Source organism: Rhinolophus sinicus, chromosome 6 (genome assembly GCF_057876585.1).
Source record: "Rhinolophus sinicus isolate RSI-liver-muscle chromosome 6, RSI-T2T, whole genome shotgun sequence".
Classification (NCBI taxonomy): Eukaryota; Metazoa; Chordata; class Mammalia; order Chiroptera; family Rhinolophidae; genus Rhinolophus; species Rhinolophus sinicus.
Genome location: NC_142506.1, coordinates 44638527 through 44664488, shown reverse-complemented (window position 1 = coordinate 44664488; position 25962 = coordinate 44638527). Strand labels below are relative to the sequence as shown.

At 40.9% G+C, this 25962-nt stretch overlaps 1 protein-coding gene across 3 annotated transcripts in view; it reads right to left on the bottom strand.

Annotated features, from left to right (window-relative positions):
- DISC1 (DISC1 scaffold protein) overlaps positions 1–25962 on the bottom strand; it is a 309809-nt gene that overhangs the window by 25476 nt on the left and 258371 nt on the right. For all 3 annotated transcript variants that reach the window (XR_012490698.2, XM_074316477.2, XM_074316478.2), the window contains exon 11: positions 1719–1989. Coding sequence is in view for 2 of the 3 variants with exons in the window: in XM_074316477.2 (XP_074172578.1) it covers positions 1719–1989 (271 nt within the window). In the remaining variant the exon portion in view is untranslated. The remainder of the gene's footprint in view (positions 1–1718; positions 1990–25962) is intronic.

The following is a 25962-nucleotide window of genomic DNA, read 5'->3' as shown; positions in this document are numbered from 1 at the left end:
CCTAATACGATGCGGCCGGTGGGACCCTAGAGTGTGACAACAGCCTGCTTTCTCACAAGGTTATTCAATTCAAATACATCAATTTTCCAAGCAATCCAGAGGCAGTGACAGTGAACATACGTTGTCATCAAGTGACTGCTCTGTAAAGACATGGCCCTGCAGACAGGCCACAGAGGCTGGCCCAGGTGGGGGCCGTGTGTGGGGCATTCTCCCCACATGAGTTATGGCAAAGACCCAGAGAGTGGGCACATCTAACGTCAAATGTGAGACATAAACGTGAAGTGACACGTTCCTCCAGCTTTACCACACTTTTGTTTCCTTTCAATATTCAGAACACCTGGGAACCCGGCCAGAAAAAAGAGCTCCAAGGCCTCCTGCCATGGCACTGAAATTGGAAAAAGAATTCCTAGAGCCCTTTCATTAAAAGGAATAGTGTTAGGGTTAGAGGGGAAAGTGAGTGACAGGTGTGGGAGGGAGGGGAGAGATGACCAGGGAGACGAGGAAAGGGGAAGGGAGAAGAAGGGAAGACGGGAGAGGAGGGGAGTGGAGGGGAGAGAAAAGAAGGGCAGGGGAAAAGGGGAGAGGGAAGCGAAGGGGAGGGGAGGTTTTCTCTGTTAATCTAGGGTAGCCTTGGGGTAAAGTGTTAAATAAATCCACATTTTAATTATACATATATATATTTCATAAGTCAAGTAACTATTGGGGGAGGTTGATGAAAAGAGCAGATGAAAAACATTCATTATAATCTTGTTTTGCCAAAAACAATTAATGGGATATATACGTATATTTGAAATTTAGATTCTAATAAATGGTATGAAAAATAGATTCTAAATATAGAAATATATGACATATATAGTACATACAGTAGCTATAACATACGAGGTATGACAATTAAGTTCGCGAACTTGTTGCAACAATGTTGCTAACTTTCTTGATACCAGAGGGATTATTCATTATGAATTTGTACCAACTGGACAAACAGTTAACCAAGTTTACTATTTGGAAGTGCTGAAAAGGCAGCGTGAAAAAGTTAGACGACCTGAACTTTTCACCAACAATTCATGACTCTTGCATCACGACAATGCACCAGCTCACAGGGCACTGTCTGTGAGGGAGTTTTTAGCCAGTAAACAACTAACTGTATTGGAACACCCTCCCTACTCACCTGATCTGGCCCCCAATGACTTCTTTCTTTACCCGAAGATAAAGGAAATATTGAAAGGAAGACATTTTGATGACATTCAGGACATCAAGGGTAATACGAGGACAGCTCTGATGGCCATTCCAGAAAAAGAGTTCCAGAATTGCTTTGAAGGGTGGACTAGGCGCTGGCATCAGTGCACAGCTTCCCAAGGGGAGTACTTCAAGGGTGACCGTAGTGATATTCAGCAATGAGGTATGTAGCACTTTTTCTAGGATGAATTCACAAACTTAATTGTCTGACCTTGTATGCTATATATAGTAATTATATATTAGACTGTATAATCTAACTGTAGCCATTACATTAGAATAAAAATAGAACTAAATATGCCAAAAGGTTTTCATTTTGCCCTTCTATATTTTAAACTTCTACAAAAATTCTACATGATTTTATAATCACATTCAAGAGCTATGAAAACTTTTAAAAGTTTATATGGGTGAGTGGGAAGCCCTCCCAGTATTGTCTGCTGTCACTGGGAGGGTGGCCCTGCTGAGGCTACGGGATGGACAGCCCTCACCTGCTCACTGCCAGTGCCGTGAGGAGCGGGATCCAGATGAGCCTTCCACTCTTCAAAGGCCTGCAGAGGGGTCTTCCTCTCGTCTTCAGCGTGGGGCCAGGGGGAGATGACTGGAGAGACCGTGCAAGCAGCTTCCCCTAAGTCATCCGTCTGCCTCTCCTCTTCTGCAGACCAGCTGCCCCTCGCCTCCTGGAGCTGCAGGCTCTGGATAAGCAACCGACAAGCTTCCAAGTCAGCTTCCCACACTTTCCCAAGCAATGGACACTTGCAGCTAAGATAGAGGGGAAACAAAGGCATAAAAATCAATTCAGCGAGGTTTCACCACACCAAGTCAACAGCGTGCCTACCTGGCTTGACGTTTGCTAGTCACCTTAGAGTTGTCGACTTCATTTCACATAGTGATGGATTATGAAGACCAGAAGATTCAGAGGGGCCGAATTTGTATACCACCAAGTAGCAGTAAGGGAAGTATTGGTCCTTCTTAGCTGCTTGGTCTGCAAAGACACCCAAGATCTGTGTTTTCCCAGACTCAGGGGCCCGACACAAAGCAATCCCTGCTCAGGTCTGTGCTCCAGCCCTGCTGACTTTCTCTGAATCCCCAGCCATGCCTAACTTGCCCTGGCTAAGTACTTTTTCATGTGCCTCCATCTGCTTAGACTGTGCCTCCCCCTATGACCCTGAGTAATGTAAATGAGTGAAGCAGGGCAGGGGTGATATAAACCGTAAGAACAGGTATTTGGCCTCAGTGGCAGAAAGCAATAGAGAGGCATGGACTCGTTACTCAGAAAGACATATCCCTTTACGGGGAGCCTGTCTTCAGCTCAGGCCAACTAACACTATGAGTAAGGTAGACTCAATGTTCACAAAATTTTGAGTTTTCTTAATGGCAAGCCAAAAATCTGTGATTTTAAATGGAAATATGTATTTTTCATCCATCTATTCAACTTCAGGCTGGATATTTTCTATACACCTATCTTCCATTTAATAATTCTTCCCTCTATTGTATCTAACCTGCTGTTCAATTTACCAATTGTATTCTAAATTTTACTTTATTCTATAATTTTTATTTGATTTTCTTTTACATATTTCAGTTCTCTGCTGAAATTGTCCATCATATTCTCTATCGTCTTGGAAATATTAATCATCATTATTTTAAAGCCTGTGTCTATAAATTATGAATTCAGAAGAAAAAAGAAAGAATGAGACAAAAGCAGTATTAGAAGAGATATTAGCTAAGAATTTTCAAATATTAACAAGGGAAATCAAACCACGCATTCAGGGAGCACTATAATCTCAAAATAGGAAATCTCAAAGAATAAAAACACACCTATGTTCATCATAGTGAAACTGCTGAACATCACAGAAAAAACTTTTAAAAGCAACCAGAGGAAAAAAGACATTTACTTCAAAGGAACAATAATATGGGTGACAGAAATGGTGGAAGCCAGGAGACAATAAAACATCTTAAAAACGCTGAAAGAAAATCACTGTCAATCTATAAATTATACAATCATTTTCAATTTCCTTCCAAAGTAAAAATAAAATAAAGATATTTTCAGATAAATAGAAACTAAAAGAATTCCTTGGCAGCACATCCATAACAGAGGAAATGATCCCAGCTGGCAGTAGCACAAGCATAAAGGAATGAAAAACAATGGGAAGAGTAAATATGTGGGTAAATCTAAGTGAATATTGATGTTTAAAAAGAAACAGCAATCGTAATATCTTTTGTAGTCTAAAATATAGAGAGAATTAAAATACATGACAACCAGCACAAATGGAAGGAAGAAATGAAAAGAAGACAGTCACAGGTCCAGAAAGTAGTAAAAGTGCTTATTTAGATTAGACTTTACAAAGTCAAGGATTCATACTGAAACCTTTATGCTAGTCAAAAAAACAGAAGTTAAAAGAATATAAAACTGAAAAACTAATATGGGAGAACACTTTAAAAATTAAGAATACTTAAATATTGCTTTAAGGAAAGAAGACAGGAATAACATGGTACAGATGGGGAAAATGGTAAAATTGAAATATTTATCCCCAAATATATTAAGACTGACATTAAATATTAAATAGATAAATACTGTATTTAAAAGGCAAAGATTTTAGACTAGAACAAAAACATCAAAATCCAATTATATGTTGCTTACAAGAGACATACATTAAATGCAAAGATGCAAACAGGTTGCAAATAAAAAGATGGGAATCATATGTTACAAAGGCATTATTAGAGATAAACTAGAGTGGGGAAGTGGCAGTCATGTACTGTGCCAATTGGATATCACTGTAAGAAAAAACAATCAAATCACGAATACTGGCTCACACCCTACAAACATCAACTTCAAGTGGATCGTAGATCAAAATGTGAAAGACAAAACAGGAAAACATCTAGAAGATAATATAGGATAACATCTTTATGACTTTGTAGTAAGCAAAGGTCCTTCAACAGGATATAAAAAGTACTAAACTATAAAGAAAACAAATGATAAATTTGGCTTCATTAATATTAACAACTGATATTCATCAAAAAACACCATTGAGAGAATGGAATGGTAAGCCACAAAGTGGGAGAAATTATTTGTAATCCATGTAACCAACAAAGGTCTGATTCCAGAATATAAACAGAACAAACTCTGGGTGATGAACACACAATGGGATTTATAGATGATGTAATACAGAATTGTACACCTGAAATCTATGTAATTTTACTAACAATTGTCACCCCAATAAATTAAAAAAAAAAAAGAGACAGACAACCCAGTTTTTAAAAAGGGCAAAGACTTGAACAGACAATTTACAAAAGAGGGCGTCCAAATGGCCAATAGGTAACTTATGAAAAGACGCTCAACACCATCAGTCATCCGGGAAAAGCACATTAAAACCCAGCGTGCTGGACTGCACATCAATAGGACGGCGAAAATGTAAAAGCCTAACAATACCACGTGTTGGAAAAGATATGACGCTATTTGTGCTCACATACACCACTGGTGGGAGTGTACAGGAATGTCTCTGAAATCTCTTCACAATGGACTAATGTCAAAAATATGTCAATCATAGGACCCAGCAATGCGACTCCTAGGTATGTACTCGATGAAATGCATGTACAGTCAATTCTCATTCTTCACAGCAGTTCTCTTCTGTAAAGTCACCGTGAACACAAACTAGTGAATACTGAACAAGTGGTCTCAGGGGAATCCAGGGTTCTCGCGAGGCTCTGGTCACAACATTTTCATCAACCAATCAATCAATAGCCTTGTTTTATGTGTGTTTCTGTTTAAAGAAACCTTATTTAATATATATTGTCAGTTCATTAACACTGAGCCCATGGCCACTTCAGTATCTTTAATTTTTATAGTCTACTCCATTTCCTATTTCTTCTTGTGTCTAAGTTAACACTATATATAACCCAGGCCTGAACGAAGCGTCTCTAACACACGCGTTTTCTCCACAAGGTGCATTGCAGGCTCCTGGCACTTAGGAGACCCAGACAGCACTGCAGCTACACTTGGGGGCCATTTTAAACAGTGAAATCACCCCAAAACAATGCACACAAAAATGTGAAAACCATGGCACTAACTAGACAGCAGAAAGGACACTTATGTACAGGATGAGGGCTGAAACAAAGAGGCAAAGCGCTGCCTCGTTCCACTTCAGCTGGGAACATGCACATCAGGTGATTCACATTTTTAGCCACTTTGCACCGTCCGTGAATAGCAGTGAAAGCCCTGCAGGTATTGAATCTGGGGTTTCAGATAAATTCTAGTGAGTAGGGTCTGGTACGCACGAGAAGACACAGGAACACTGGACTGCTATCCCCAGCTTCCTCCTCGCAGCCCACCCTTCACTGTCTGTTTTCCACTAGGATTGAGGCACAGCCACTCATACGCTCTTCTGCCTGCACCTTCTCTCGTCAAATCCATTGCCTGTTTATTCCTTTCGTGGGTTCCCCATCCTTTCCCTAAGGCTTTTGTTGAAGGAAACATTTTATTGCTACTTCAATATCTTTAATTTTTATAGACTATTCCATTTTCTATTTCTTCTTATGTCCAATTTAACATTTTATATCCTTTATAGAAATCAGTCCATTATCTCGTGAGCTACATACATATTGTAATGTTTGTTCATAATGTAAAAAATTCTTAAATCACCTGTGTCCATAGATATTTCTCCTTTATATACTGAGTTTTGATGTAAAACAAAAAAACAGCAATAATGATTTCTATTGCAGTCTATTTTATTTATTTACCCCTTTTCTGACTTATCTTGTTCAGTCTTATCAGAAGTTTGCTAACTTATTAATCTTTTCAAAGATTTGCTTTGTTAATCTTTGATATTCATTTTTTCCCTTTGTTTCCTTCATTTCTGATCTTATCTTTAGGCTTCCTTTTTTTCTCATTACTTCAGATTTATTACCTTTTTATTAGTTTCTTCTGTTAACTCATTTATTTTCTTCTCTTGCTATTTTAATTTTCTAATACATGTATTTAAAGCTCTAAATTTTTGTCTGAGTAACATTTTAATCATGTCTAATATTTTTGTTTATTTATTATAAGTTATGTTTAAGTTTTTAAATTATTAAATATTTTAAATATACAGAAAAATATGGAAAATAATTCAACTTACCCATTTTGTGTACCTACCATCAAACTTACCAATTTTTAATATTTTTCTATAATGAAACCAGATTTATTTATTTCCAGAATTGTCCCACAAATTTTACATTTTAGTGCTTTCATTGTGTTTCCTCAGGATTACTTCTTTAACACACGTGCTATTTAGTAGTAAGTTCTTCAATTTCTACATAGAAGAGATTTTTTTCAGCTTTTAGACTAATATCTAATTTTATTGCATAACAGTTGAGATCATACTTTATAAAACTAATTGAGACTTCCTCTATCATCCAGTACTTGCTTGCTCTTTGTAAGTGTTCCATATGTGTCCAAAAGGAATCAGTGTTCTCATTGAGTCTAAAGTTAGAGAATATTATGTTATTAACATTTTTATATATTTGCTTTGTTTTTGTCTGCTTCATCTACCAGTTTCTGAAATGAGTCTTAAATTTCCAACTATAATCCTTGATTTATCTATTTCCTCCCACAGTTCTATTGGTTGTTTTATGTATTTTATATTATAATGTTAGACTCATATGTTCCAATCATTAAATTTTCTACTGCTTCTTTTCAGTATGATGATCTTCTTTGTTGGTATGATATTTTAGCCTTAAAATCTATTTTGTCTGATATTATAATTATTGGTCCAACATTCTTTTCATTCAATTTTTCCTTGCTTATGTTTTACCAACCTTTATTTTCAACGTTTTTACATGATTTTTTTAATGAAATATTTTGTACATTGGTACAAAATATTTTGTATTGGTACAAAATATTTGCTGAATTTTATTAAAATTCTTTCTGGGATTTTATCTTTGGCATTGGTAGCTTTAACTCATGTATTCACAATTACTGTAATTTTTGTGCAATTGCTGCTACTTTTCTTATTCATTACAACCAAGATTTTTACTTGTTTAAGAGGTTTACGTCTTTATCTCTTTTATCTTAACTTCCTTTTTCTTTCTATTAAATTCACATACAATTATGAGAGAAAACCCAGTTTTCCACAATGGTAACATTTTGAAAAAATGTACTACAATATCACAAACCAGGCATCTGATATTGATACAATCCACTGATCCTATTCAGATTTCCTCTCATTTATGTGTGTGTGTGTGTGTGTTTCTACATAATTTTATCACTTGTGTAAGTTCATGTATCCACCACCACATTCAAGATACAGAACAACTCCATCTCCTCAAGGATACCTAGGACCATCTTTATAACCACACCCACCTACAATCCACCCTTGCCCCCACACCTGGCCACTGGAAACCACTAAACTGTTCTCCATTTTGGAAATTTTGTCATTTCAAAAATGTTATATAAATGGAATCATAAAGTATGCACTATTTAGGATTGGATTTTTCATTGAGCATAGTTTCTTGGAGATTCAGGTACCCATTGCTTGTTCCTTTTTATTGCTGCCTGGTATTCCAGGCTATGTTTGGACAACAGTTTGTTTAACCAGTCACCCAGTGAAGGACATCTGTGATGTTCCCAGTTTGGAAGTATTATAAATAAAGCTGCTATGGACATCTGTGCACAGGTTGTTAATGAAATTGAATTTTAATTCTTTGAAATGTCCAAGAATGCAATAACTAGGTTATATGGTCATTGCATATTTTGTTTTGTGAGAAACTACCAAACTCTTTTCCCGAGCAACGATACCATTTTACATTCCCACCTGCAATGCATGAGTGACCTAGTTTCTTCACACCCTCACTAATACTTGCTACTATTACAAATTTTTTCAGCCATTCTAGTAGTTGTGTAGTGATAGCTCATTGTGGTTTTAGGGTGCATTTCCCTCATTTATAATGATGTTGAATATCTTTTCAAGTGCTTATTTGTCATCTGTATATCTCCTCAATGAGATATCTGTTCATGTCTGTCCTCTTTTCTAGTTGTTTTTTTTTTTTTTTAACCATTTAGTTTGGAGAAATTTTCATATATTCTAGACACTGGTCCTTTGTTGGATATGTAGTTTGCAAATATTTTCTCCCAGTACGTATCTTTACCCTCTTCACATGGTATTTTGCAGAGCAAAATTTTTTTACTTTAATGAAGTCAAATTTATCAATGGTTCCTTTCAATGAATCATACTTTTAGTGTCAAGTCTTAGAAATCTTTGCTAGCCCTAGACGTACTCCTATTTTTCTTCCTAAAGTGTTTTTAGTCTATGTTTTACATTTAAGTCTATGATCCATCTAATTTTTATGTAAAGTGTGAGATTTAGGTTGAGATTAATTTTTTTTTGCCTTTGGATGTCCAACCACTCCTGTACCATTTGTTAAAAACTGTATCCTTCCTCTGTTGAATTACTTTTGTATCTTTGTCAAAAATTACTTGACACCTTTGTGAGGAACTATTTTTTTAGGATTCCATCTTAATTTATTTATAATGTTTTGGATTGTATCTTTTTGAATAGTTTTCATAGTAGTTGCTCTGTGTATTATGATATACGTATGTGACTTATTAGTCTTCTGGCAACAACATTTTACTGCTTCAAGTACATGTGTAAACCTTACTTCCATTTAGCTCTCTTTACCTTCCCCACTTTGAAATATCATTGTTTTGAGTATCCCCTGTGTTACAATTTTTGTTTCTATCACCAAATACGTTTTATAAAACTCACAAGGAAAGGGATAGTCTACTGCATTTCTGCTCTTTCCATTGTTCTGTCTTCTCATCTTAAACTCCAAGATTCTTTCTTGTATAATTTCCTTTGTTTCAAGAACTCCTTTAGCTAATCTTTAATCTACCATCAACAAATACATTTAGTTTTCTCATCTGAGAATTTCTTTATTTCCCCTTCATTCTTGAAGGATAGTTTTGCTGGATATACAATTCCAAATTAATTGTCTTCTTTCATCGCTTGAAAAATGTGCCACTTCTTTCTGGCTTTCATAGTTTCAGATGAGAAATCCACTGTTATTCAAGTTGATGTTCCCCTACAGGTAATGCACCATTTCTCTCTGGGTGCTTTCAAGGTTTTTTCTCTGTCTTCGAAGTATTCAGAAATTGTATTCTCATGTTTTAGTGTGGATTGTTTTAAATTTTTTTTTGTTGGGGATTTGATAAGCTTCTCAAATCTGTATGTTTGTATCTTTCACCGAAAGTTGGAAGTTTTTAGCCATTATTTCTTCAAATAATCTTTCAGTCCTACCCACTCTCCTCCTTGGGTTCAATGATATAAGTGTTGGATATTTTGTTATTATCCCACTGGTCTCTAAGGCTCTGTTCATTTCAATATATTTTCTCTTGTTTAGATTAGGTAAATTCCAGTGATCTGTTCTCAAGTTTATGATTTTATCCTCTGTCATCCTCACTCTACTACTGAGTCTTTCTAGTGAGATTTTTATTTTTGTTTTTGCATTTTTAGTTCTACAATTTCCACTTGGTTTTTAAAAATACCTTCTATACCTTTGCTGACATTTTCTATTTTTTCATTTGTTTCAACAGAATTTGTATTTGCTTATTGAAGCATTTTATGATGGCTGCTTTAAAATTCTTGTCATATTGTATAGATGCAGATGTGAACAAAACCAACTCCATCTCTGGATTTTATTTCATTTTTAAGTCTTATGTTGTGACATTTGACCAACCTCAGTGTTCTCCTTAGTAAGCATATCAAAGCTTTCTAGCATCGGTGTTTGTTAAAATGTAGACATAAATATTTTTGTTAGTAACAGCTGGAATGGCATGACAATGCAGATAAATATCAAGCTGGTGATAGTATTGATTATAAACAATCATCTATCACAGAAGATACAGCCCCTGGTGCTACTACATTCTTTGTCCCTTTGTCTTGTCAGTCATTAGTTACACTATTTTACCTGAGTTACACTATTTTAAAAGAGTATTGTAACAAGGGTCTGTTAGCAGAGAATAATCTGTGCAGACTGCTGGGTCATTTCTTCCACTCCAACTCAATTTTCCCATAAGTAAATTACCCTATAATAAATTCTGTTATGTTCTATAGAGTTGTCTGCTTTGTTTTGGGGTCTGAAAATACCTTCATGTTATGGTGGCCATACACCATTACTCCACCATCAGACACACATGATTCCTACATCTGATTAATCTCTATGTTGGTGTTGGTTGTTTTTTCTCAGTCAAGCTGTGATTTCCTTGGTTTTTATTATGATGAATAATTCTCAATTATATCGTGGATATTATGTTGGAAGATTCTGAGTCTTATTTAAATGTTTTATTTTAGAAGGCAATAACCCTGTTTAGGTTTACCACACAGGTCCTGTACTACTTTTATGGACTATGGTTTCAATGGCATTTTAATTTTAAAAGCTTTTGCAGTGAGTTTATTTGTTTGGGGTGGGGGATGTTTTGTTTGTTTGTTGCTTGTTTGATATATTTGTTCCCAAAAGGGCCCAAGGGCTCGCTCTGGTCCCAGCTGGACTGCCTGAGGGGCAAAGGAATTTCCCCAGGCCAGGCCACTGGGTGTCTCTGAGATAGGAGAGGAGTCTCAGGCCAGCCAGGGAGGGGAGCACCCAGCTGGGTGCTTGTTGTTAGGAGGTTACCTCTTTGCTGGTGGTACCAGGCTCACTTGATGTCTGAGGGACTCTCATTAGAGCCAGGAGAAGACGGTATGTACCTGGGCTGCACCTTATCAAATACTCACTTCCCTCTTATTCTACCCCCATCCTGCCTCCCAGGTGATATATTTGTATATATTTTGAGACTATATTTTAGTTCTGGATTTTTACTAAGATAAGTTGTTTTTGTTTGTTTGTTTGTTTGTTTTTTGTAAGTTCTCTATTTCATCAATAGTAAATTTTACTAAGGTCTTTTTTTTGTTTGTTTTCCACATACTTTCTCACATAACTCAACCCATCTTCCTGGACTTAACTTTTCATCTGGTTGAAATACTTCCTTTAAGAATATTTCAAAGAAGATATGTACAGTAAGGCTTTTAAGAGCTCAGAGGTCTGAGAACATCTTTATTTCACACTCAAATACTAACTGAGGGTTTAGCTTAATATTCTGGTTTCTACACTTTGAAAATATTGTTTCATGGACTTCTTGCATTCTGTGTTGTCATCAAAAAGTCTGAGATCAGTCTGATTCTTATTCTTTTATAGCTAATCTGTCTTAATATTTTCTTTTCATCTTTGTTATCTATAAATCTTAATTACAACCTATTGAGACCCCCATCCTTTATCTATCCTGTTTTGTACCTTATTAAGCCTGTCTGTATAAGGTCTTATATCTTTTCCTTTTTCTGGGCAATTTTCAGTCATTAGACTCTCAATTATTTCCTTTCTCTCCTCTCTAATTGTTCTCTTTCCTTCTGGGATTCTTTTCACATCAACTTTGATCAAATAACTCTATTCTATATCACTCCAGTTATCTTTTAGGTTTTCCATCTCTCCGTCTCTTCCTGATGTCCTCAGAGTTTTTTTGACATGACCTTCTGGCTCACTAATTGGTTCTGCAGCCAAACCCATTTGTCTGTGAAACTCATTTACTGAGACTTTTTCATTTTTACATTTTGCATTCTCTGAACTTCCATTTGGGTTACTTTATGACTTCATGTTTTACTTCGTGCCTTCTGTATCCTCCCTTATCGTTGGGGAATCTCTGATATTTATTGAACACCTTGTGCCTAACTCACTAATTATGTATCATCATGCAGAAGCCCTTCAGTTTGCTGTTGTTCTCGTGTAGAAGCTGTCCTCCTGAGAAGTCTCATTTCTTTTGCATATGAGTTCATACTTCCTTCGGCATATTAGTTACTTTGGCTGATGATGGGGCTTTGGAGAGGGGACAATGCCAGTGCCCCAACTTGTGCCCATCTGCATAGGTGTAGGTGGGGCACCACCTCAAGGAGGAGAGCGTCTGTACTTATAGAAACACAGGGACCCCCTCAGCGGTAATTACCTACCTCTCAGGGAACAGGGAAGGCTACGGGAATGAGTGCTCAGGGTCCAGGCTGCCTGTGTGACCCTCCCACAGGAGTGCTCTCTTTTCCAGTCTTGTCTCCCCTGATTCACTGGCCAACAGGTGCTTGTCTGTTCCCAGAAGTAATACAGTGGGCACTGGCCTTCCCAGACAAGGTGGGAGGAAGAAAGGGCCATGCCTGGAAACCCCTCCTCCACTTTATCATCTGTTTCTTCCCACATGGAGACCAAATCACATTCAGTTACCTGGAGAGGGGAGCTCAGCCATTTTTTATTATTAACTTGACAGACCCATCAGCATCTCTCTGGCTTCTAATGGTGCTGCAGGACTGGCTTTAAGGGTAGGAGCCAGCAGCCCACCTCTCATAGCTTTCCCAAGGGAAAAGCGTTTGCTGCTTCTGCAAACAATTTTCTACTATAGTGATCTGAATACTCTAATTTTATGTCCATTTGCCATTTGACAAAATATAGTATGTGTATTCTTTGAGTGAAAGTGGGATTTGTCCTGAAATACCTCTTAGAATGCACATGTCAAGGTTTGGAAGCCAATTTTAGAGACACATGCTGAACAGGAAGGAAATCACATAGGTGTGGAACTGCAACGCTTCATCAAGGTTCACGGACTGTTTCATCAAACTACAGATTTTTAGAAACCTTATCGAGTCTGTTTGTACTAAAGAGAGCAGCAGTTAATTTCAAAGTTTTGAGATGCTTTGCTCTTCCCGCACAGGACAGTAATGAGGTCGTTAGTGAGAATCCCTTAAATGACTGACTGGTGATATTTTCACAGCCAGTAACGAGGCAATGTGAAGACACAATTTCAGTGTCTGGCAGAAAGTCCTGGAATAGAGAACTGAGATTCATCACTTCTGTCCTTCCTCCCAGATGGGAGCAAAGTGAGGTCTAAAAGACCCTCTGACTGTGGCTCGAATCATCATGGAATGAAGCCATGTGTATTAGTTACAGGGAATGATGGCAGGATGGAGGGTAGGCAGGAAGTTTGGAGGTAAGCTTCCAGCCACTTTAGGGATGGAAAGACTGACACTATAATTTCAGCTCTCATCACCAAACTCTTTCCTGACTTATTAATACTTTTACTTAAAGGGCATTAACATTATTTAGAAATTTGGAATATAGCCAGGTTTTTTTACAGAACCATGAGGGAGGAAAATATCAAACCAGTATATGAATGTTCAATAGTACTAAACTTTCAATTTCCAATTGCTTAAATACTAATAGTCCTCATGTTTCTAAAATCATTTCGTTACATGGGCAACAATGACTTAATCTCCAATTCAAAAAAATTGTTGATATTAGAAATATTTAAATTATATTTCTTTGTCCTCTCTTTTCCAGGAAAGAAAAATTCACACAGCTCTCCACTGAACAGACTTTTGGACATTTTAGCCTCTTTCCTCAAATGCCACCTGACACTATGACGAGAGCAAATGTAGTGTAAGGAAGAGTGTTTGTCTAGGAAATTGTAGCGGACACTGTTGTTTGCAGAGCCAACAGCCCCTTCTCTTTTGTGTTTCCTCAGAGAACTCAGGTAGTACTCAGATAACCTACCTACCCTCTCTCTCTTTGGAACATACTGGATGGTAACCCCTCCCTCGATCCTCAGGTAGGTGATTGGATGAAAGCACTTGACCTAAGACATTTCACTGGACAAGCCTTTGTAGTCCAGGTTGGCAATCCCAGATGCTGAACTAAACTCAATCAGACCTTGTATTGTGTCCATCGTGGAGTGGTGGTGGGTGGGGAGTGGTTTTTAATCTCTTTCCAAATAGCAAGGAACAAAAAAACTACAGCATTTAACTTGTGACCCTAATAAAGCCAGCCTACAGACAAAGGTGATGCTTTATGCATGGAAATGGCTAAAAAGAGAAAGAATCCGGGTTTTTGATGACAAGTCTGAGCTGCTGAATCAACCAACCCAGGTGTCCATCCTATTGTTATTTAAGCCAGAGTTGGTATTTCTATTAATTGTGGCTAAACACAGAGCTGACTCAACCAAAATCAGGCAACTGTGATTCTGCTACAAAGTTTGGTGGTTTTTCAAAAACACAGTAAGCCCTTACTTAACATCGTTAATAGGGCCTGACTTTAAGCGAAATGACATATAATGACACCAATGTTCCCACAGGCTGATATAAACAAAGGTTAAGTTCCTACAGCAACTCATCAACGTTACAATGAAACAACTTTGAACAAAACAATATTACTCTAGGCTGTGCTGTGATTTATCTCAATTTAAGTTTCTACATTTTTAATATAATATTCCTTATGTCTATCTCGGTCGGTGGGTCGTAAAAAGAAAGATACAAAAGGATAAATACAAGGGATAAAAGAGCAGCCGTATAAAAAGTACATAACCCCTCAAATCTTAAACAGTAGGAGGCACTAATAAAATGAAAACCAGGCTTAACACGTTGCGTACGGCGGGGTTTAAATCCCTCGTGAAGATTCTCGTGATCTGTACGCAATGTGTTAAGTGTGCATATGGGCCATATTCATTTCTGACCCTCCTATGCAGCACAGGTGAGACCAGCGACTAAGGCCACCCAAGATGAAACCTGCCAGAGATGATAAAGATATTGGCAGAAGGTAGAGCGTTACTCCTCCCCACCCCCTCCCCGTCCTCCTCTTCCCCTGCTCTTCATCCTCATCCTCATCTTCCACATCCCAATCACCACCCCAATCACCACCACCACCATCACCATCATTAACAGTTATTAGTCAGGAGTAGTCCTAAGAGTCGTCAATCCCCAAAACAACCCTATGAAGCAGATGCATGCTTCATTGGAACAGGTCTAAAACATAAATTCAAATTCTTTGACATTCCCCCCATTGATAGATGGAGTGTCAGCCCTCTCCTATTGAATCTGGGCTGGCCTTGGTGACTTTCTCTTAGCCAGTGGGTCATGGAAGGAGTAATGACACATAACTTCCAAGGCCAGGTCACATAAGCCATGCAGCTTCCACCAGCTGCTCCGAGGGAAGCCATCTGCCAAGCAAGAAGTCTATCTTGAGCTCATCCTGCTGGAGAGACATCAGGTCACCTGGCCAATGGCACCAGCTGTGAGCTCAGCTGCCAGCCATGTGAGTGACCCATCTTGCCCGCCCAACCAGCTGAGCTGACATGACTGCGACCTTAACCTCATGACCGCAGCCCCAAGCAAGAACTGCTTGGCCAAGCCCTCCCAGAGATATGACCCACAAAACTGTGAGAAAAGTACAATGATTGTGCTGGGATAGACCTCCATTTTACAGATGAGAAAAATCGGGCCTCCTCAGAAATCCAAGATCTAATCTGATCAGAAGCCCACTCTGCTTTCCTTGTCTATTGCAGGTAAGCCAATCACCACCGATTCTGGAAGTCCTTCCCAGCTTTGCAGCCGATTACAATTCTAAGTAACCGACTACCTTTTTCACCCCCTGCATCACTCAGTGGGGAACACCCAAGCGAAGAAGGACAGAGAATGCTACCAGAAATAACTAGATAATTATCTGGAACAGCGATTGAACACTCAATTTTAAGACATAAAACCACGTCATCAGAGATCCCCATCAAACCAGCCCCTCTTCTTAATTTCTCTATTCGATATTCACGGTTTCTTCATTCCTGCCTCATGCTGGCTTGGTCAGTGTCCTCGCCCCGTTATTCAACCCCTGGAGAGAGGGAAACTTGTCTGTCGTGCTCTATACTAGGGCCTTCGACGCACGTGAAAAGAGTGAACTGAATGAAGGCCAAAAATCACGGTCACTTTTAATATCTCTCTTTCCCTTAATCCCCATATCCAATGGTAAATTATAATTGAGAATATTGTTCATGCCTGTTTTTTCCCTTTTCAACTGCTACACAAAATTAAACATTTTATTTCTTTACCCCTGGAAAACTGCAGTTAATGGTGGGCCTTTCTGTCTTCAAATATTTCACTCTTCCCATCTATTATTGCTTCAAAAATGTGAGTGGCTCCCAGAGCTTGACTAATGGAAAGCAAAGGCCTTCACGGCTTTTTCCAAGTTGACCTCTGGACCCCTCCCCCATCGCTGTGCTGTGTGTTCCCAGATGCCAGCGAAGTGGCCGCTCAGTCTTCCCAGCACAGACACACAACTTCTGGTGACAGAGGACTACTGCCGTGCCTCTGCTTTGCTAAAATCCCCACCATTGAAAAGTCGACCAGTTCCTCAAGGATGATCTCATGTGTCCCTTTAATACAGAACTTGTCCCTGATCCTCACACCATGTATGTCTCCTCTCTCTAACCCCACATGGCATTTTGTAGGACTCTTGAGACAGTTATTACACTCTGCCTTGATGTCTGGGTTTTGGGTTCATATACCTTCTTCTTCTACATGTACTTAATGAGGCTTGAAAACATTTCATACTGATTTTCCTAATCCTGTGAAGATTATACTCCTGCAAGGCCCTCAGTAAGTATTTAAGAAACTGAATCAGGGAAGTTATATTTAAAGGACTCCTCCCATTTGAAACAAATAAAATATTTAAGTGTAAAAATATGCATCCTAATAAACGTTAATGGGGAAAAGCCTTTCAGGGAAGTGACCCCAGGGTATCGATTACATTTGAAATTTACATCTCACCATGCACTCCCCTCTCTCAGTGTATTTGGCTTCTGAGCTCTCCAATGACTAAATGGAAATTATCAATTCATTGACTACAATTTAAAGTGGGGAAAACCTTTCTAAGCAAAACACAAAACCTGCATGTCAAAAAGGAAAAAAAAAAAAAGTGATAAATCTGGATATGTATAAATTTTAACTTCCACACGGCAAACGTGCTATAAATAAAAGTAAAACAACAGCCTATTAGGAAAAAAGTATTTCTGACATGTAGTATAGTCCATGAGTCAAATTCCTTAGCCTGCAAACAGTTTTGGAAATCAATAAGAAAAACAGCAAACATCCCGAGAGAAGATAGGCAGGATGGGCAGAAGAAGAAATGCAAATGGTCAATAAACACATGTGTGGGGACAGAGCCCCAGAGAGCAGTTTCCAGGCTCTCAGCCTCACGTGGAGGGGTGCTGGCTCGGGTAGTTGATGGCCATCAGCTATAACCATTGAGCCATTGGCCACTGATATAACTGTCACGGCTATGTTGGGGAGTCAAGTCGAGGAGAGTCGTCTGTCGGTTGGCAGAAAAGTGGACAGCAGGTCGTACGTCGTGTGAATCCAGCCTCCAGTGAGACTATAGTGGTATGACTCCCCAACCTATGGCTCCGTGGGTGTTCCTTTTGGGCCTCACCATATCCTGCGTTCTTATGTGGGGAGCGGGAGCAGAAACCCTGCAGGCTGCCCCGCGTGACAACATGAAAAGATGATCAGCCACATTCAAGGTAAAGAAGTGCAAACTGGGAAATGAAAGTCTAAAAGGTACATAGTTCACTGTTTTAGGAGTGGTGGATAAATCACTTTTGTTAGGAAAGAAATTTAGCATTATGTGTCAAAATTTAAAATGTGCATGCTCTTTGAGCTGGCTCTTCCATGTCTAAGCATTTACCCTGCAGATCTATTCAGACAAGGAAAAAAGAGATACGTGAAAAAGAACAGTAATTGCACCATGACAAATGACTGGAAACAACCAAAGGGAGCAAACTGGAATCAGCTAAATTTCCTGTTACTAACCATGCAGCCATTTACAAGGACAGGCTAAGATAGCTCTTAAGATGGAAAGAACTCCAAGAAAAATGAAGGTAAAAATATACGTTTAAATTAAGGTTAAAGATAGGTAAAGCACAGAACAAACAGTATTCTATCATAATCTCATTTAAAATTTTAAAAAATAACCAAAGAACGGGCACATATTCCCACCCAGGCCCATGCATGAGTGAAGCACGACGTGCAACTGTTTCCTTGCGGTGAGGGATGAGACCAGGGACTTTTGCTCTATAGTCCACCCCTTTCTGTTGTATTTCTTTCTTTTCTTCTGAGGAAGACATATGCATCCTTTACTTACAACAAGAATGTAATTTAAAATTCGCAAATGTCTCCCCTTTCTTTTTTTGCTTTTGCCATTTGGCCAAAATTGGCACAGTCCTTAGCTTGGGTGCTAAATGTTCCCGCTCTGCACAGTCTCCACCAGTCTGTGAGGCCACATTTTGATCACTGTAAGGTGGACGTCCGGGGAGGGGCTTCTTGTCAGAGCTCTTCAGAAGTACACAAGCTACATTTCGTCCCACGAGCTCCAGGGTAAGTGGAAACACGTGCCCACACCCAAGGCAGCCCAGGAATTTTAAGGGAAAACAGGGGCAAGATGACAGAGAACGTGTGCTCCTCGCAAATCACCTCTCAGCTTATCTCCTGGGTAGATTCCAGTAGCTCAACTCCAACAGAAAAGGAGCCAGCCAGACCCATAGGTGAAATACATTACTCTTGCTACCTCTCAGAACATGCGGCTTTCCAGAGACAGCTCACTAATAAATGCCAAGAAAGTGGATGGAAGACAGACCTGCCAAAGAGCTCATAGCCCGACTACGTCATCTGACAAATGAACCGGCCAAAGAGCTAAGGACTCGGTGCAGTGAAGTCAACACCTGTATCTGGCTGTTGGCAGAGGAAAGTACAGAAAGGTCCCCAAATCTTTTAATGTTCTAGAGTGAATATTAAAAGCTGCTTAGGATAAGCCAAGCCAGCAAGGCAGGTGCCCCAGCACTGGGGAGCTCCCCTAGGCGCGCCCTCAGCGTGCAAGGCGGGCACCCCAGCACAGGGGGGCTCCCCTAGGCGCGCCCTCAGCGTGCAAGGCGGGCGCCCCAGCACTGGGGGGCTCCCCTAGGCGCGCCCTCAGTGTGCAAGGCGGGCGCCCCAGCACTGGGGGGCTCCCCTAGGCACGCCCTCAGCGTGCAAGGCGAGCGCCCCAGCACTGGGGAGCTCCCCTAGGCACGCCCTCAGCGTGCAAGGCTGGCGCCCCAGCACTGGGGGGCTCCCCTAGGTGCGCCCTCAGCCACGAGAGAAGGGTCTTACTGAAGTCCAGAGAGCTGCACTTATTGAAATAAATGCAAAGTCTCATGTAGGGATCTTTTTACAGGAAACGGTCCGTGGATTTCATGAGATTCTAAAAATGCTTGTAATTTTAAAAAAGAAAACATGATTAATGTGCATACGAATCCTTTGGTGATCTTGGGAAAGTGCAGTCCTGGTTCCTAAGCCAGGGTGGGGCCTGAGACTCTGCTCTGATGTCAACACCACCGGTCCCCAGTCCACACTTGGAGCAGCAAGGACCAAGTCCTGGCTGAAAACCAACAGCGTCTGCATTGCCAAGTCGCATGCACCCACGGGATTCGGTGTAATGCAAACGGATCTGAATTTTAGTACATGTGACAAGATACACAGGACACAAGACAAGCTCAGGCAGGTATTATTGGCACTTCTAAGATCCCTTAGGAGTTCGGCACAGCTCATTACTAATCCGAGAGACTAGAAGGGCTGCCTCCCATCACTGCTGTGAAAAAGATAACCTACGGTCTCAGGTGTCTGGGCCCTTCTTGTGTGTTCAGAAGGAAATCCAGCAAAGAAGGTTTTCCTCATTCTGGCTTTCATCTACACCCCCCTCTGGGAAACTGGCTCGAAAAGCAAGAATAGTCGAGTGAGCTCACTCTGTTTACAGAGAATTTATGTGGTACTGAATATTCATGCGTATGAAAGATCAGATTAAATATTCACAGGCAAACAGAAGACCTGGGACAATGGCACACACTGTCCACACAGCGTGCTTAGCCCTCTGGGCCTGGCTGGTCTTTTAGCCACGGAGGGAGGCAATGAGGCAGAACCATGCTGAGATCTGGTCCTGAAAGGGGACATCTCTCAGGGGCAGGAGACAGTGGCGTGTCTTACAGCTGAATCCTGCCTCCGCAGCTCTAGCCCCAGTACACAACGTATCATAAACGCTGAGATCCAACTCGAAGTCTAAAAATACTGTAGTACAATGATTTCCTCCTTTCACTCCACTGGAGAGCAAACCGGGTGACATCAATATCCGCAGGGCACAACCAACTTCTCTGAGTTTCCGCAGAAAGAGCGATTACACAACTGCCCTTTCTTGCCAGCAGACCAGCTCAGAAACAAAGAAGGGAAAGCAATTACACTGGTGCTGAAAACCAATAATGGATATTTGATTATGATTATTAATGGGGGGAAAAGGAGACAGACCGCTGAGCAGCCACCAGCCATTCAGTGTATCTATGTGCAGGAGTCCCCAAGAGGGGGATTAATTTTTGTTTTCCTTTCATCTCTCAGCCAGTCATTTGAATGCGACACAAACTTTCAACGTGGCCTGTCACATGCTTATCAGTATTCAGAGCTGCCCCACTATGACCACATTATCTCCCCTGGATGCCCCAGTGACAGGCTATGTGCTGTGGGGCTTGTTTTCCCTTTGCTTCTAAACGGGAGGCGGATGTCACAGGGAACTGACTTGTCACATGCAGGAAATTAACTAATTTTCGTGAGACATCAGAAAGACATTTTGTAGCAAATATTTACTTCTCTGTTTCTTTCCTACTGATACTGATCATGCATTATCTAACCTGGAGGGAGCTGGATTTACAATGTCCAAGAATAAAGGGATGTTTGGCTCATTCTAAAGAAAACAACACCATCAATTCCTCCAGCCCCTGAGGAAAACATGCTGCCGCTCAGAAGAACATTTGTCATAAAAGAAGAAAAACACCACCAGCGTGCTGGTGGAGAGGAGTGAATGACTTTATGTGGCAGTCGGACCAGCTCCCCTGCACTGCCGACCTCGCCACTGCATCCCCAGTGTCTGCCTGCCTCGAGGTCATCATGAACACAGCAGCTTCACCTGAAGTTGGCAGTTTGCATCTGGAGATGCACAGAGGGCAAGGCTGGGAGGTGGAGGGTGGAATCAGAAGATGCTCAGCCAGGAGACTGGTCTGTGTCACCCTCTCTGTGCCTGGCAGGATTCTAGGCATTTCTCACCTATTGCTTCATCCTCTTGTACAATTTCACCATGAGGTGAGTATGTTATTGTGACCATCTCAGCTTGACAGTTCAGGACACAGGCTTAGGAGACTCTGGGGTTTGCTCAGTTACCTAGCTAGCCAGTTGGTGGAACTCACAGTGAATCCTACACCGATGACAAAACCCATGATCTGATGGTGCCAGATTTTCACTCATGTTATGGGAAGTATGTAGTCTCCTTCACCTGGAAACACAACTTTGTATTCTATACCCAAACAAAACACCGAGGCACTCACCTGACTGGTCTCAAATACACGACACAAGACCCTGAAAGCTGCCTTTACCTGAGCATTTTCTGTGAGAGGTCTTGCTTATTTCTGTGCAAATACAGGAAGATTTCTCTTGAGATGACAGAAACAACAGTAGTTGTAAATGGTAACAGACAAGACAGGCATTCATTATAATGTGCAAAACTGAACACTTCCCCAGGCTGCTTGTTACAAAAACAAAGGTTTCAACTGAAAGTATTTCGAAATGCTGTACACACACACACACACACACACACACACACACACACACACGCACATATATACAGGCACATATATACACACATGCTCGTATGTCATGACACTTTTTATAGCTAATCCTTATTATTCTTCCCAGGACTCTAATCTTCAGCCTTTTTCAATAATAACAATAATAATGATAGAAATAATGGCAGGAAACTTTATTGAGCATGTGCCATCACTGGTGAAAACATGCTTACGTACCGTGCTCATTTACTCTGCACAGTAGCCCCGTGAGAAGGTTACTATTTTATCTCCTTTAAGAGACAGAAAACTGAGTTTTACAGAGATTCTATCATTTGCCCAAAGTCACAAAACTAGAAAGTGTAGCAGAGGCCAGGATTAGATAATTGGAGCCCAGAACCTATATTCTCAGACCGCTGTTGTCCTTTTTCCTCTAATTCCTACCAGCCCAGGTCTTTCTCACCACTGGCCTTTGCTTGGACTGGCCTTGGACGTACAAAGTCTTCCTTCTTCCAGCTGTCTCGTCATCCAGCTCAAGTGCTACCTACTCTTGATCTCCTCCTCAGGCAGAACTGCTTGCCCCTGATCACCTTCCCTTAGATAACGTATGAGGTGTGACCACAAAATACAGTGAATGTTTAAATAAAAAAAATCATTACAGTAAAACACACATTGCCATTAATCCCCCTCAAAATACTTCCCCTCGCTTTAAACACACTTGCCATTGTTCTTGCCTCTTTCTGAAGCAGTTCTGGAAGTCCTCTTTCATGAGTGTCTTTAGTTGTGCTGTCGTGGCTGCCTTGATGTCCTTAGTCAATTGAAAATGTTTTCTGTATATTTTGACTTTGTGGAAGAGCCAGAAGTTGCACGGTGCCAGATCTGGTGAATAAGGTGGATGAGGACACACCATAATGTTTTTATGTGACAGAATTGCTGCACCAGAAGTGATGTGTGACCTGGAGCGTTGTCATGATAGAGGATGACTTACCGCACTTTAAAACGCACCTTCTCTCAACCGTAGCTCACACCCGACTGACTGCACCGAACAAGATGAAACTTGTCACACACTGTTACTAAGGTTCGATGCACCACTTCCCATATTTAAGATCTCTGCCTTTCCATTGGATGGCACTAGGCAGCAGCATTCACCGTACCTTTTGATAACTCCTCGTAAAGAAGCCATGTCCCAGCCATGAGATGGCGAGTTCTTTAAGGGACAGCGAGGCGCCTTCCTCCTCTTTTGACCCACAATGCCCAGCACAGCACCTGGTGTTCAGTACCTGCTCCACACAGAGTAGCTGACAAGCCCATCCACAGGGTCCATGCTCTTTGTCCCCCGCCCCACTCACCAGTGATAAGGAACATGTTCCCAAGATCTGAGTGGCATCCCCTGGTACCCATAGCAATTGTCTCTGTTTCTGTGAAGCTAAAAGAGCCCCAAGTTCATCAAACTGTACTCAGAGTATTATTATTGTCTAGAATTTTAATCACTTTGATCATCCACTTTTTCAGTTTCCTCACATGTTCCATTCCAATTTATGTTTCCTGGTATATTTGTTCATTATTTTTAAAAGTAATTAAAATTTCTAAATTTATAAAAATATTAAAAAAGAGCTGGCTAGTTTAATCATAGAAAGGTTGACTGCAAAGCTCTTCTAAGTAGAGTTACCTTTCCGGATACACTTATCTGTCTGTTCAACAATCAGTAATGACACCACAGAGTGTGGTGGGCAGATTTGGAATTAGACGGCTCCCGTTTGAGCCTGGCTCACCCCTCACTAGCATGTGACTATGGACAAGTGATTTAACCTCTCTATGCCTCAGTTATCTCATCTGTAAAGTGGGGGTAATGGTAGTATCTACCTCACTGGATTGTGAAGATAACATGAGCTAAAGTAAAGCACAAAGAGCAATGCCTGTACATGACAGATGCCACTGGCAATTATTCTACTGTCACCACCACTGCAAGGCCCTCTGGGATCAAGGCCCTGACTACCTCCATGTGCAGTTATGAGCTGATTGCCTGTCAGCTCCACATTTATCCTTCATGGCCTGCTCTGCAAAAACCTTGCTGGGCCCTTTAAACATTTTTCCTTGGCCCCGGCACAGTATTAAGTTCCATCAGCAGAGGGAACTAGAGAGATACTGATGGGACAGGGGGTCTTACCAGTTCCAGGGTGCTGTGGGCAGGCTCCTGGAAAGCTTGGCTTCTTCAGACCTGCGCCCATCCACAGCACTCCGGCTTCTCCAGCACCTGCTCCTGACGCACACGGGATTCCCCTAGGTCCCAACTGCAGAACCTGCGAATGTTACCTTATATGGCATAGGGGCTTTCTGAGCTGGGGAGGTCGCCCTGGATTATGTGGTAGAGTCACATGATGCAATCACAATGGTCCTTATAAGAGGGAGGCAGAGGATCAGAATCAGAAGAGAAGGCGACGTGATGACAGAAGCAGAGTTGGAGTGCTGTGCTTGGAAGATGGAGAAAGGGGCCACAAGCCAAGGAATGCAGGAGACCAGCAGCAGCAGTGAACTCCAGACTGGAAGACAATACATTTGTGTTGTTTCGAGCTTCTAAGTTTGTGGTCCATTGTTTCAGCAGCAATAGGAAACTCATACAGTAGGAAAGTGGACGGGAGTCCCACTGAAATCAGATTGGCCATGTACGAAAACTGTTGAATTTGTGCAATGTGTACATGGGGGTTCATTACAATTTCTCTGGTTTTGTACGTTTGAAAATTTCTATAGTAACTAGGTGGTTTTTTTTTAAGTCTTACTAAAGGAATTGCAATTTAAAAGTCAATTTTTAAGATACAGTTTTCGTGTTTCATACATCTGTCCCAAACTCAGCTCCAGAACATTGGCCAACCTTAGTCTGGGAGAACAGGGTCTCTAAGGGAGGGTGAGTCCGGCTCGCACCCACACAGCACTCCCGTGGGCGTGGGGCCGGGTCCCCTGAGCCACAGGGGCCTTCCATGTTTGAGTTAACAAGACAGCCTGCATCTCATGGGATTGTCAGACGCTTAAGAGAAATAATCCACTTAAAGTATTGATAGTAGCCTTGCAGTCATTTCCAGCTTCCCAACAAATCAATCTTGATCATGATTATCCCAATTCTCTCTAAAATGTATTTGTGACATAAATATTTTGAGTTAGTTTAGATCACAACGATTCTGTTTTTAAAAAACTCTTTTTTATTATTGTTTTATTTTGATGGTCTCCTGAGATTAAGAGCAGCTTGGACCAAGGGCGGGGGGTGGGGGTTGGAGGGGGGTGCTGTGACGAAAATGCCTCTCCTGGGAAATAACTGCTGGTCTCTCCACTTCCAAATATTCACCCACGATGATTCTCTGATCCTGGTTTATTCTTCAACATGGAACTAACAATAGAAGTCTTATTATCCCACGTAAACTGAAGGGACACCTTCCTCTTCCTGTCCCAATGTCACATCTCCCTCTGAAGCAGCTGCAAGAAGGTCAGACCAGCTCTTTCATGAACAAATTTGCAGTAACTCCTCTGAGCCCAGCTCCTCTTCAGAGAAACTCCATTTTCTGCTAACTGGCCCCTTCATGGGGTCAAGGCTGACACCCAGAGGCGATAAACTAATCAGTGTTTTGTAAACACCCCCCACCCCCACCCCCCACCCCCCGCCTTTCCTCACACACTGTGAGGTCTCCTGTTCACTTAGGGCCTTGGAGTGGAACATGCAGCAGGAGGTGGGACTGGCTGGCCCATTAAACACCATCTACCAGAACTGTTAGGACATTTGCTCCAGAAACACTGGAGACAAGGGGATGTAGTGTCCCCTGCAGCCTGGCCTTGTCTCCTCCCTCAGAAGTCACAGAGCTTAGGAGAACTTGCAGTGAGCCAAGGAGGGTTATTTAGACACTTAATAAGTACACTAATGAGCAAAGGCTAAAATATTTTTCAATTTACTCTATAGACTTTTGAATTTATTGAAGAAACTACATATGTGATAGGTTCATTTTATTATAATGCTAAACAAGACTACAAGAGTTGGCAGAAAAATCACTGGGTAACCAAACAAGTGTGGCTATGAGTATAAAGCCATCTGATTACCGCTAGGCCCATCTCGGGTCCATATTATTGAAGTTAAGGAGACAGAAGCAGCCGCTCAATGGCAGCTACAAATTTCTCCCTTAAAGTTCTCATGGATCTGAGCAGGTTGGTAAAGCCATACCTGTTGCCAGGTTTCATTAGGCTCATTTTTCACATTTTTTGAG